General features: G+C 43.8%; 1 protein-coding gene across 4 annotated transcripts in view; it reads right to left on the bottom strand.

Annotated features, from left to right (window-relative positions):
• The window catches only part of USP10 (ubiquitin specific peptidase 10), an 89,874-nt gene that overhangs the window by 2,311 nt on the left and 75,075 nt on the right, over positions 1 to 12,488 (bottom strand). For all 4 annotated transcript variants that reach the window (XM_075939975.2, XM_075939977.2, XM_075939976.2 and 1 more), the window contains 2 exons: positions 5,943 to 6,087; positions 4,001 to 4,066 (listed from right to left, as the gene is read on the bottom strand). In XM_075939975.2, coding sequence (XP_075796090.1) covers positions 4,001 to 4,066; positions 5,943 to 6,087 — 211 coding nt within the window. The remainder of the gene's footprint in view (positions 1 to 4,000; positions 4,067 to 5,942; positions 6,088 to 12,488) is intronic.

Below are 12,488 nucleotides of genomic sequence, written 5' to 3'. Positions count from 1 at the left end.
AGGAGGGGAGAGGGTTGGGGAAGGGACGGGCTGGGGTGCCAGAAGCAGGCTTTGGCTGGGAGGCGCTTATCAGCAGAAATCTGAGGCTGGAGTGTCTGCTGCAGGCTGCTCACTGCTCCACATGGCTCCACTCTGGCTATGACAGGGAAGGGGAGGGGAACAGAAGGGAGGGGGAAGGCTTCCTACACTGTCCATACTCCCAGCAAAAATTCTCTGCTCCCACTGACCAGGAATTGAGAGATTTGCTGAAGGGGGGCGGGAACAGCATGAGCCATCTCACTTCTCGCTCCCCAGGAGTCTGGAATGGAGAACAGCAGGCCTTTTAAAACGTGAACTGATCTCTGCCTAAGGGTTCCAGTGAGGCTGTTGCAGGCCGGATCTGGCCCACTGGTAGCTTCTTGCTCACTCCGATCTAGATCATCTAGGTCAAGGATTGGCAACCTATGGCTCAAGCCAAATATGGTTCTTCTGGAGCCCCAACTCAGCCCACCTTATGGTCCCCTGCAAGACTGGAACACCAGCGCTGGCTTCCTGTGGGTGGAGGGAGGGCACGGAGGAGGAGAAAGCCTCAAGCCTCCCCCCAGATGCAGTGTGCGGGGGAAATACGTTGCCTTTTTCCTTCCCCCGGTGGATGGGGAAGAAGCAAAATGAAAAATGGTTCAGCATGCGCTGCCATTATCCTTCCCCAAAACACATTTCTTGGAGGCTTCTCCTGTGAATTCTTCCTGGGAGTAGCAGGAAGCCATGTTACATGGTGCCTGCGATGCAGCATGAAAACAAGTGTCTCTCCACCTCCTCATGCCCAAACCCTGCACACACCCCTCCCCCGAGCAGACAGCCTGCCCCCAAGCCCCTTCCTGCACCCTGGCTAAATACCCTATGCCCTGGCCAGAAAGCCTGTCTCCAGCCCACTTCTGCCCCCTGCCCAGATAGCCTGCCCCCTAGCTGCTGATGCCCCCTGCATCCTGGCCAGACAACCTGCCCCCAGCCTGCTCCTGTCTGACCTCCCTTGTTCCTGCCCCTTTCCCCTGGCCAGACACTCTACCCTCACCCTGCTCCTTCACCCTACCTCCCACCCAACCTTGCACCCCAAACCCTATCCCATTACCAAGACAGGGCTGCCACACTCCTCATTTTTTGCCCACCCCAGAGCCTAGATGCCGCACAAAATTCAGTAATACTGGAACCCCAGAAGAGTAAATCTGTCCTGAGGCCTTGAACCTACCCCCACCTCTCTCCACAGGGCTAGAGCTCCAGGGGAGTGAGGTGTTTTGCTGGGGGGGCGGGGGGGGGGGGGGAGGGTTTGAGTGGTTTTTTTTGTTTGTTTGTCACTTGTATGGTCCCTGACTGATTTTTCTGTGGCCCCAACCCAAAAAAGGTTCCCCACTCCTGCCATAAATTAAGACAATGTTGAAACCTTTTGTGTTGGATATAATGTTTTATTTTATTTAAAAATGAAACCTGGCCAACAAGCTATCAACTGAGGCCCAGCCCCCATCTGGCTGCAGCATCATAACACTTACACCAACCTTGAGCCCATCATACACCTGAAACCCCTGTCCTGAGCCCCTCGTACCTCCACATCCCCAGTCCCCTGCTGTAACACTCCCCACATCCCCAGATGGAGGCTGTGCGGTGCTTAGATCCGGCCTGCCAGGGGCTGGGCCCAGCAGTTGGAAGCCCCCACAGCACAGGGGCAGCAGATCAAAAAAGGCTATGCACCACTGGTAGACACACATTCTAAATTAGAGTCTTCATTCGGCCCATGGCATGCCTTGATCTAGCCTGCAAGGTGCAAGGCGAGGCTCCCTCAGCTGCACAAGCTAGTACTGGCACTCCAGCCACTCCCTTCCAGACCCCCACCATCACCCAGCTCCTGAACCCCCACCTCCTGCCCACAGTCCACACTGAGCTCCTCCACCCCATTCCTTCCAGACCCCACATGCCCATCGCAAATCCCCCACCCCATCCCGCTCCTGCACCCTATCTCCCACCCAGACTCCACACCCTACCCCCATCTTGCTCTCCTTGGAAGCACCCTCCTGCACACTGAACCCATCAGTTTTGGCCCCAACCCAGAGCCCTGGGGGCCCTCACCAAATATACTAGCCCCCAGCCCCCAGAAGAGTTAGTTTGGATCTGAGCCTAGATGCCTTCCCTCCATGGGGCTGGAGCTTGAGGGGAGTGTCTTTCTTCCTGTTTCTCAGCTGGGGGCCACATCTGTGAGGGATTTTTTTCCCCTCCTTATTTTGGGGCCAGGTCACTGAGGATTTTTCTCTCTTACTTGTATGTGGCACCCAGCTGATTTTTTTGTGGGTCGGTGGCCCCTGGACCCCAAAAAAGGTCTCCACTCCTGTTTTAAATTATTGGTATATTAGTGAATGTCATGCGTGTAAAGTTCTGGACTGACAACAATGGAGACTGAAATGGTGTATGGGGCTACAGAACATTCACAGAAGATGAGGCAGCAAATGCAAATTTCCTATATTGTTTTATCCAGGCTCTCAAACTTGGTCTTGGAAAGCTCACCACACAGGTGAGAACTGTTTCACTATAGTAATTGGTGCTCTCAGTTAAGTCTGCCCGTTTTCATAGTGCCTTCTACAATCTGCTTATACTGTCAATGCAAAACTAAATCTGAACTAACAAGTCACACAAATGCCACCAGAGCCGGAACTAACCAGATGACCTAAAAGAGGAAAAGCTCCAGTCCTCTGAGCCATTCAGCACATTTTTTTCTTCTGATGCGAATACAAATAACCAAATGCAAGTTGTAATAATCTAGGTATACCTTTTAAAAAGTATATCAAGATTAATATTTTGTTACATAATAAAATGCTTCTGAATTTTTACACCAATTTCCATTCTTTAATACTAATATTAATCTTTCATCTAGTTCTTTGATATATGCCTACCATAAAAATGTCATTCTACAACCGACAACTCAATGGCACTTGTATTTCACAAACATTTTGATATTCAAACATTGTCAAAAGTACTCATCTTTAAAGTGTTTAGAATGATGCAATGAACCAACATCAAAGCAGCAATTTTGAAAGAAATTTAAAAGTTACTCTACAAGTTAGTGATGTGTGTCAAATATAGCCATAAAGGTGAAGCAATATCTATTTTATTATTCAATTTGCATATCACTAATAGTAATTTGTCATCACTAACAATTATACTATACAATTTGTATTACCAAATCTTTTGAGTTCATTTATGATTCTTAAAACTTAACCTCATTGAAGAAAAATGAATACTGATGTACACCACTTAAAGAGCAGACCTATATGCATCTTAATATTAAGGATGTTCAAAAGTGGGCAACTGACTAATCGTGTAGTTGATACTATTTGTATCAACTACACGATTAGTCTACAAGGGAAGGTGCTCTGTCCTGGCTCATGCTGGGGCCAGAAGCTACCCACGCTGCGGCGCTGCAGTTTAAATGTTGTAGGAGCCAGGCGTGCAAGCACCCTGGCTCCTACTATCTTTAAGCTGCAGAGCTGCAGCAGGCATAGAGCTGGGACACAGCCGTCTTGGCTAGTGCTAGGTCCCGGCCTGCTGTGCCTCAGCATTTTAAATGTAGTAAGAGCGGCCTGGCAGCAAGCAGGGGGGAGGGGGGAAGGAAAGACTGGGCGGTGGGGGAGAGCAGGGTGAGTAGTCGACTACTTACTTACATCCCTATTTAATATAAGCTTTCGCTGTTGCATTCTTTCACTGAAAAGCAAATATCTGTATGCCCTGTGCTGGATGGATCTAGTACAGAACGATGGTCCTACGTTACTTAGGCAAAAGCTAAAGCAAGATGACAGTAATGACTTAATATGAATATTCAGTAGTTACGTGTCACTTTTCACTAGAACATATTACTCCTGCAAGTTGCATCATTTTAATTTAAAGTGAGCATTTTATAATTCAAGTCAGCAGTAACCACAGGATTTCTACAACCAGAACTGCTATGTATATTGCAATATATATATAAATTGCTCAATACCTGCAAAGAGCCGGTAGGTTCTTTGGCCTTTAAAAATCTTGCTTTTCACACCTGGAGATAGTAACTCTGAAAAAGCAAAAGTAACACATAACAAGCTAAACACTTTTATGCTAACAGATGTCGATGGATGTTTATTTCCAAGAAAGAATAAAATAGTTTTTCAATTAAAGCTTCCTACATCAAAGAAATGGCTGAAACCTAGGCATGATGACTCCAAAGACACTGGAATTTTTTTTGTGGTGGGAGACAAAGGGGTCAACTTCTAGTTTCTTACTGCCAGAGCACCGGCCTTTGAATATGGTGTTTCAAGAAAGAGTACCATTCAAAGCTACCTCAGGGAAACAGAGGAGAGGGGAAAATAGGCTAGGATACCAATTATCTCCCCTGCCACACATCTTGCTGGACTATGAGAGGGACAGACTGTAAACTGCACAGTGTAAAGAATATAGCAGTTGCCTTTTTTCACCAAAGCAGCCTGCAATACACTATAAAGCATGTATCTTAAAAACAAACTAACAAACACCAAGATCAAATCTTACTACCTGATAAAGTAAATACATCATTTACAATGGCATCCCTACATAATTAGCCTTGCAATTTCAAGGTACAGGTTGAACCTCCAGTCCAGCACCCTCGGGACTAACCAGTGACAAACCAGAAATGTGCTGAACCATGGGAGGTTGATATTATCTAGCAGCTTCCACGGCTTACTGGGCTCTTAAAAGACATGTAGGGGTAAATTAAGAGCTAAATAACAGCACAGAACACAGAGCCAGGACTGGTGGCTGTAAACAAATTTTATGGGACCTCCGGAAACTTGGCCACACCCATGATAAATGGACACATGGCTAACTAAAATCATGCCGGACCACAGATACTGATGGACCAGAGAGTGCTGGATTAGAGAGATTCAGCATGCAAACTGAACGTATTGCAGACAGCATTATACAAATGGTCACTTTGACTGGTTGACTGACCAGTAACATCAGAATAAAAAGATTCAATGCAGTATGGTACACATTATTATGTTTATATATAAAAATCACTCACACTGTAAAAATCAATAGATCTTAAAATTTAAAAATTGACTAAACTTTAAAATGAATTAACACTTGAAATCTGACCTGTTTGACCACTTTGATGTTTTTAGTTTGATTTTAGTTTGGTCTTAAAAAAAAGTTTCTAATTTCTCTTCTCCGGCCCAAACAATGGTTTTTATTACGGTGCTTTGCACCACCTCTTTGGATGGATTTTGAGCTGAAGTATTATTCATTATTTAATTAACAGCAGCCTTGCCTAGGCTACACCAATCAGCTAATGGCACTGTATGAACACATGGTACACGGTCATCCCTGAACTTTGAACAACTTCCATTCTCAGGCCCCAATTCTACACATTGCACTCAGCTGGACACTGGACTTGCATGAGCCTCCACTGAAGTCAACAGAACTGGATAAATGTTCCAGGGTCTGCCTATGTGAAGTTCTTTGAAGAACTGGGGTCTAAATTAAGAAAGAACATGCAGCAAGTTCTGTAAAAAAAAAAAGCCGGAACACATCAGCTCGGAGTATCACTGGACTGGATTCCCCTAATCCACAGCCAGCACAAATGCAAAATAAGGCATGCAAGATTCATAATCTAAATGAAATTTATATGAAGTTTTCACATGTATACCTCCAAACAGGAAAAAAAACCAAAACTTCTCCTAGACTGAGCTTGCCAAAACTCACTATTATCCTTTGGAAATCATAGAAAATTCTGTCAAGTATCAGAGGGGTAGCCATGTTAGTCTGAATCTGCAAAAGCAACGAGGAGTCCTGTGGCACCTTATAGACTAACAGATTTATTGGCATATAAGTTTTCGTGGGCAAATTCCCACTTCGTCAGATGCATGTCTTTTCCTCAAAAGAGAAAGAAATAAAGTTCTATTTAAGAGCTTCACCTTTACTAATTTCCAGGTCAACGGGATACTCAATATTCTTGATAAGCTTCTGACATCCACCAGTTTTCTCATACACAAATCTTTTGAGGTGTAATACAAGAACAGGAGGGAGTTCTTCTAGGGTCACCCTTCGACTGATCTCTACCTAATACAGACAACACAAAAAATGCATTACAATTATATCTTAATATTAGAATCAGTAAATCTTGAAGGCAGTCTATCTTTTGAAAATCAAAGGAAGGCAACATGACTAAAATGTGTAGAACACAAAGTTTATCTGAAGTATGTCACTTAAAAGTGTCAGTATTGTTTTAGCTTTTGGACAAATATCCCATTGTTTGCACACTGTAAGCCTCCAAAATGCATTGGATTTTTCCAATGAAATATTAGGTTAAGGATGAAATATTACAATTTAATATCATGTTCTTGTGTGGTCCTATTAATGGGAGTTCTTTAATTTAGGGAGTGAATATATATTTATGAAATTTAAAACTGGTGGAAATGAAGGTGTTCAATACTAAGATTTAGATTTTCCCATGAATTTGTCTGACTTTACAGCAGGGGTGTGACTTTTTTGGGTTGGGAGCCACTGACCCCCAGAAAAATCAGTTAGGGGCCACACAAGCGAGAAAAAAACCCTCACTGACACGGCTGCCCACTAAGAAGAAGACAGACACTCCCCACATTGCCCTCGTGCACCAGAGTCCAGAGGTAGATTTTGTGTGCTCCAGCTCCGCAGTGATGCAGCAGGGAGGGGGAGAGGAGGAAGAGGGGGCTGAGCCTTGGGGTAGATCCAGGCAAGCTGGGGGCCACATGAGGACCCCCACCCCTGCTTACAGGATTACTTAACACATTCTGAATTGCTAGATATAATAGTATCAATGAAAGTATACATCACACACAGAGCAGTTGCAATATTATATCACATCATGTAGATTAAGCACGTAAATATCATGACTGATGGATGAAACTTAAGCCACTGATTTGGTAGATGGAGGTTTGCATTGATGAATGTAAGATGGGAACAAAAGTTATTGAAGATTTTTCTGGTGCCTCCTTTATGCTACAAGACACTTACCTGTAAAGTACAAAACACTGACACAAGTTATGAAGAACCAGAATTTACAGATGGTTGAGTTCCATCGTGAACATGTTTAACTACTACTGTAGTCGAACTAGGACAAAATATCTGTAAACTCAACACCACCCTAAAAACAAGAGGGCTTTGACTAATATTTTGTCTTCACTCTGAATAAATGTCAATTTGTACTTTATGTGTGTTCAAATCATACTTTTAACACAGTGGTCCTAAAACATTTCAGGGTTGCATTGTCGGTGCCCCACTCCTGGGAGCTAGCCTGCAACTCCTGGGGCGTGGGGAGGAGACACAAACAAGGGCAAGGAGCTGGGGTTGGGAATGGAAATGGAGCCCCAGATGGGGACCAAGGCTGGGAGCATTGTCGGGGCTGCAAATGGAGCCCTGGTCAGGTCTGAGGCTGGGGTTAGAACTAGAAATCATGACCGCAGCTACATGTGGGACAAGAGGCCCAGGTGCCATCTCATTCCCCCCCCCCCAAATATTCCCCCATGCTTCTCTGGAGAACAAGTTCCACAGTTTAGGGACCATTGTCATAAAGTTATCTGGTCAAAATGATACACACTATTCTTTCAATCTAAATATATTATTTGCCAGAGTCATATTCTAATGCTGAATCAAAGAGTGGTTAAATTGTAATGCAAAATACTGAATAAAGAAGTCTACTGTGAATTCTCTCTGATAACACCATCATTGTCCCAGAAAGTGTCTGCAGTTCAAAGATTGTAAAGAATTAGTAAACACCCAAATCTACATTTATTTTACATGCTTTATTTAATTAAGTGCTTTATATACAAATGAAATCAACAATGGCTTCCTTCAGTCTCACGATGGCTAGTGCTTTGATAAATAATTTGACTATTGTACCATTCACAGAAAAACTCCTGAATCTCTCTATCCCACTTCCACCAAAATGCTAGCTCCAACAGCAGAAATCTTCCCTCATTCACAACAGATCCCTTCCATCCTCCACAGAATTATTATGCTGAGATACTATATTTCCCTATATACCGCATCACGAAATGTTGTTTTATTGAGAGCTCACTGAAGCCCTATCTATCTACACAGACACCATTAGCTGCAACATTAAAATGAAGACCTAAAAAAAGAAGGGCAATGATGAATAATGTATTGGACTAGTGCTGTGAACTACCATTGATTAATCTTTAAAGAGCATTTAGTACAGTAGGGGGAGAGAACCTTTTCTGGGTTGGGAGCCACTGATCCACATAAAAATCAGCTGGAGGCCACACACAAGTGAGAAGACAAAAAAAAACCCCAAAACCCCCAACATCTCATTGATGTGGCCCCTGACTGAGAAGGGGAAAGACACCCCCCATATTCCCTTCACACACCAGAACTAGTAGATACAAGGGGGCCCACACTAGTAGATTTTGTGTGCTCCGGCCCCACAGTGGGATGGCAAAGGGCTGGAGTGCCAGCACAGGTTCCACGATGCTGGGGGGAGTCCTGAGCCTTGGGGGCCACATTCAGTCAGGACGGGGGGCCACCTTCAAACCCCGGGCCTGAAGTTCCTCCCACCCCTGGTTTAGAAGATTCCAAGTACTATTTTAGTGATCTCCTCCAGAATTAATAGGTGGGATCAAAACCAGTGTTCCCTCTAAACTGAGAGAAGCACAGCTTCACCAAAAAGTCTTTGACAAGGTCCCTCGCCCAAAGGCTGTTATGTAAATTAAGTTGTCATGCGATAAGAGGGAAGATCCCCTCATGGACTGAGAACTAGTTAAAAGACAGGAAACAAAGGGTAGGAATAAATGGTAAATTTTCAGATTGGAGAGGAGTAACTAGTGGTGTTCCCCAAGGGTCAGTCCTAGGACCAATCCTATTCAATTTAGTCGTAAATGATCTGGAAAAAGGGGTAAACAGTGAGGTGGCAAAGTTTGCAGATGATACTAAACTGCTCAAGATAGTTAAGACCAAAGCAGACTGTGAAGAACTTTAAAAAGATCTCACAAAACTAAGTGATTGGGCAACAAAACGGCAAATGAAATTTAATGTGGATAAATGTAAAATAATGCACATTGGAAAAAATAACCCCAACTATACATACAATATGATGGAGGCTAATTTAGCTACAACTAATCAGGAAAGAGATCTTGGAGTCATCGTAGATAGCTTTTTTGAAGACATCCACGCAATGTGCGGCAGCAGTCAAAAAAGCAAACAGGATGTTAAGGAATAATTAAAAAAGGGATAGAGAATAAGACAGAGAATATCTTATTGCCCTTATATAAATCCATGGTACGCCCACATCTTGTATACTGCATACAGATGTAGTCTCAAATCAAAAAAGATATACAGGCAGTCCCCGAGTTATGTCGGATCCGCAGTTACAAACGGGGCTTTTCTCGCCCCGGAGGACGGGAGTGGCGGGATGCCCAGATGCGCCGCGGTCCGCCGCCTCCGTCCTCCGGGGCGAGAAAAGCTGCTCCCCGTCTCCCTGGTCTGCTGTCCCGCTGCGAGCGTGCTCCAAGGCTTTGCTCCCCGTCTCCCTGGTCTGACCAGCAGACCAGGGAATTGGGGAGCAAAGCCTCAGAGCACGCCCGCAGTGGGACAGCCGCGGCACGCCTGGACTGTCCCGCTGCCCGCGTGCTCTGCGGCTTTGCTCCGCGTCTCCCAGGTCAGCAGACCAGGGAGACGGAGCAAAGCCGTGGAGGACTTGGGTGGTCCCGCCACCCCCGTCTCCCTGGTCTGCTGGGGGTGTGTGCAGCTTTTGCTCCCCCGCCCCAGCAGACCAGGCTTTTCTTGCCTACCCCTGGGGTAGAGCAGCTGGGGGCTGCCGGGTTGGTCCCTTAGCACCGCTCCGGACCAACCCAGCAGCACCCCAGCTGCTCTGCCCCAGGCGTCCTGATTCAGCCGCTGCTGGTCAGTTTCAGCAGCGGCTGAATCAGGACGCCTGGGGCAGAGCAGCTTGGGTGCTGCTGGGTTGCTCCAGTAACGCTGAGGAGCCGCGCTACTGGAGCAACCCAGCAGCACCCCAGCTGCTCTGCCCCAGGCGTCCCCAAGTCAGCCGCTGCTGAAACTGACCAGCGGCTGACTACAGGAAGCCCGAGGCGGAGTTGCTCTGCCCCAGGCTTCCTGGAATCAGCCGCTGATCAGTTTCAGCAGCAGCTGACTTGGGGACGCCTGGGTTTCTTAAGTTGAATCTGTATGTAAGTCAGAACTGGCGTCCAGATTCAGCAGCGGTTGAAACTGATCAGTTTCAGCAGTGGCTGACGCCAGTTCCGACTTACATACAGATTCAACTTAAGAACAAACTTAAGTCCCTATCTTGTACGTAACCCGGGGACTGCCTGTACTGGCATTAGAAAAGGTTCAGCGAAGGGCAACTAAAATTATTAGGGATTTGGAATGGGTCCTACATGAGGAGAGATTGAAGAGACTAGGACTTTTCAGCTTGGAAAAGAGAAAACTAAGGGGAGATTATAGAGGTCTATAAAATCATGAGTGGTGTAGAGAAAGTACATAAGGAAAAGTTATTTACTTGTTCCCAAAATATAAGAACTAGGGGCTACCAAATGAAATTAATGGGCAGCAGGACTTGGATTTCCACAGTGCTGCCCCTTTAAAACACCGCAGCAGCATTTCAAAGGGGCAGGGCACGCAATTACATTTTTTAATCGCGCAATTAATCATGATTAATTTTTTAATTGCTTGACAGCCCTACTTTTAGCATGTAAGGAACACTGAAAAGAGAAATAAATTTCACTTTGCAATGCCAATTTCATGATTACTTTTCAGATGATTTGTTCATGATTTTAAATGGAAGCATAACTGAAATTAGGTTCAAGAGGCTTAATAGAAGACAACTGCCCTAACCTTGCTAGTAAACAAAGTAATCATACACATTAAAAACAAATATCTGATTAGCTATGTATTTTCATTTCATCTCAGATTCTTCTCCAATTTCTAATGGAGAAAAAAAAATGATAAAGATCTCATTGAGATGCAGATGTGAAATTTTATAGAAACAATTTTTAGTACTTTTCCTCTGAGTATAGATTTTGTGTTTCTGTTCCTTGATATGTTTAGGCTAGGCTGACTCAGCTTTTAGGATGTAATACCATGTTTAAAGCAGAACTGGTCTGTGCTGACCTGAGTTACTATTACTTTCCTCTGTTAAACTGTTTGTAGTTCTGAATGAATCAAGATGCATCTTTTTTATATTGACGTGCATTCAAGAATTTCTTGAATGCAAAAACTGGCAATCTTCTGTGAGCATAAAAGGAGATTTCCCTGACTGTTATTGTGATTCTATATTTTTACATACAAAAACTGGATGAACGAGTTCTACTTAACAGTGCCCACAGATTTCCCACTTCTCATATATCAAAGAAAGAGTAAGTAAAAGTATGTAAGAAGGGCCTTTATACAGCTTTCTCTTTCTCAAGCCGTTTCTCTTTGACTACACAAGCTACAATTTTAGTATAGTGGGACTATGACTGCTCTTAGAAAGTCTATATAGTGAGGGACTTCATATGCAGAAGTATCTACCCAAGTATGATGAAGTGGGGAACACTCTTTTTTTTCTGGGACTCTTCCTAATCATAAGTGAGAAGTCCTAGAATCTAAGTGGCCACATTTTATATAAGGAAAACTAAGGACTTTCAAACCTTACCCAGGATCTTGGTCAAAAGTTTGTAAGCTATTAACAGAGGGAGGGTGGGGGAGAGTACATCCACTTACAACATAAATTTTGATTTTAGAAATGTTCCATTTTTTATAGAAATGTAAATACTTAAATAAGTATCTTGATCTTCTGAAGTATTGAGTGCCACAAGCTACAACAGGAACAGCAGAATAGGCTATTCTAATTTTGTTTTATTAATGGACACATCTTTCTCATAACTCAAAAATAGCTTAATTTTTTAAAAAAACCCTTAGGCTGGTATGAAACTCTAAATTTTAACTTCAAAAGGAAAAATCTTTGGTGAATCCTCAGAGGGAATGAAAACACGGAATCAAAACGCAAGCAATACTTATGGCTTTCACATGAATATTATGTTATTTACTTAAATGAGGCTCATGGTACCAAAAAAAAAAAAATAAAAATTTGAGAGCTTCTCTTATGGCTGGTCACCATGCTCTTCCTTCTAAAGCAGTGGTTCTCAAACATTTTGGCCCATAGCCCACCTGACTCAGTGCAAATCTTTCCGTGGACCACCAGTTGCTAATAGAAACTCACCATTAATTACATAATAAACACGAGCCATTTTGCTACTGCAACAGCTACAGAGACTAGTTTAATTTAAATTATTAAACAGATTGAGTATTTTAAACTCGTATTAGTTTATCAAGCTTCATTTTCAATAAGGTAAAATATTAAGTTATGGCCAACACAAAAGATTTCAATGTTTCCTTTGTGGCAGGGATGGGGAACCTTTTTTGAGTTGGAGGCCATTGACCCAGAGAAATATCTGTGAGGAGAA

This window comes from Pelodiscus sinensis, chromosome 12 (assembly GCF_052426305.1).
Source record: "Pelodiscus sinensis isolate ZL-2025 chromosome 12, ASM5242630v1, whole genome shotgun sequence".
Lineage (NCBI taxonomy): Eukaryota > Metazoa > Chordata > Testudines > Trionychidae > Pelodiscus > Pelodiscus sinensis.
The sequence above is the reverse complement of the archived record's forward strand: the minus strand, read 5'-3'. Positions and strand labels throughout refer to the sequence as shown.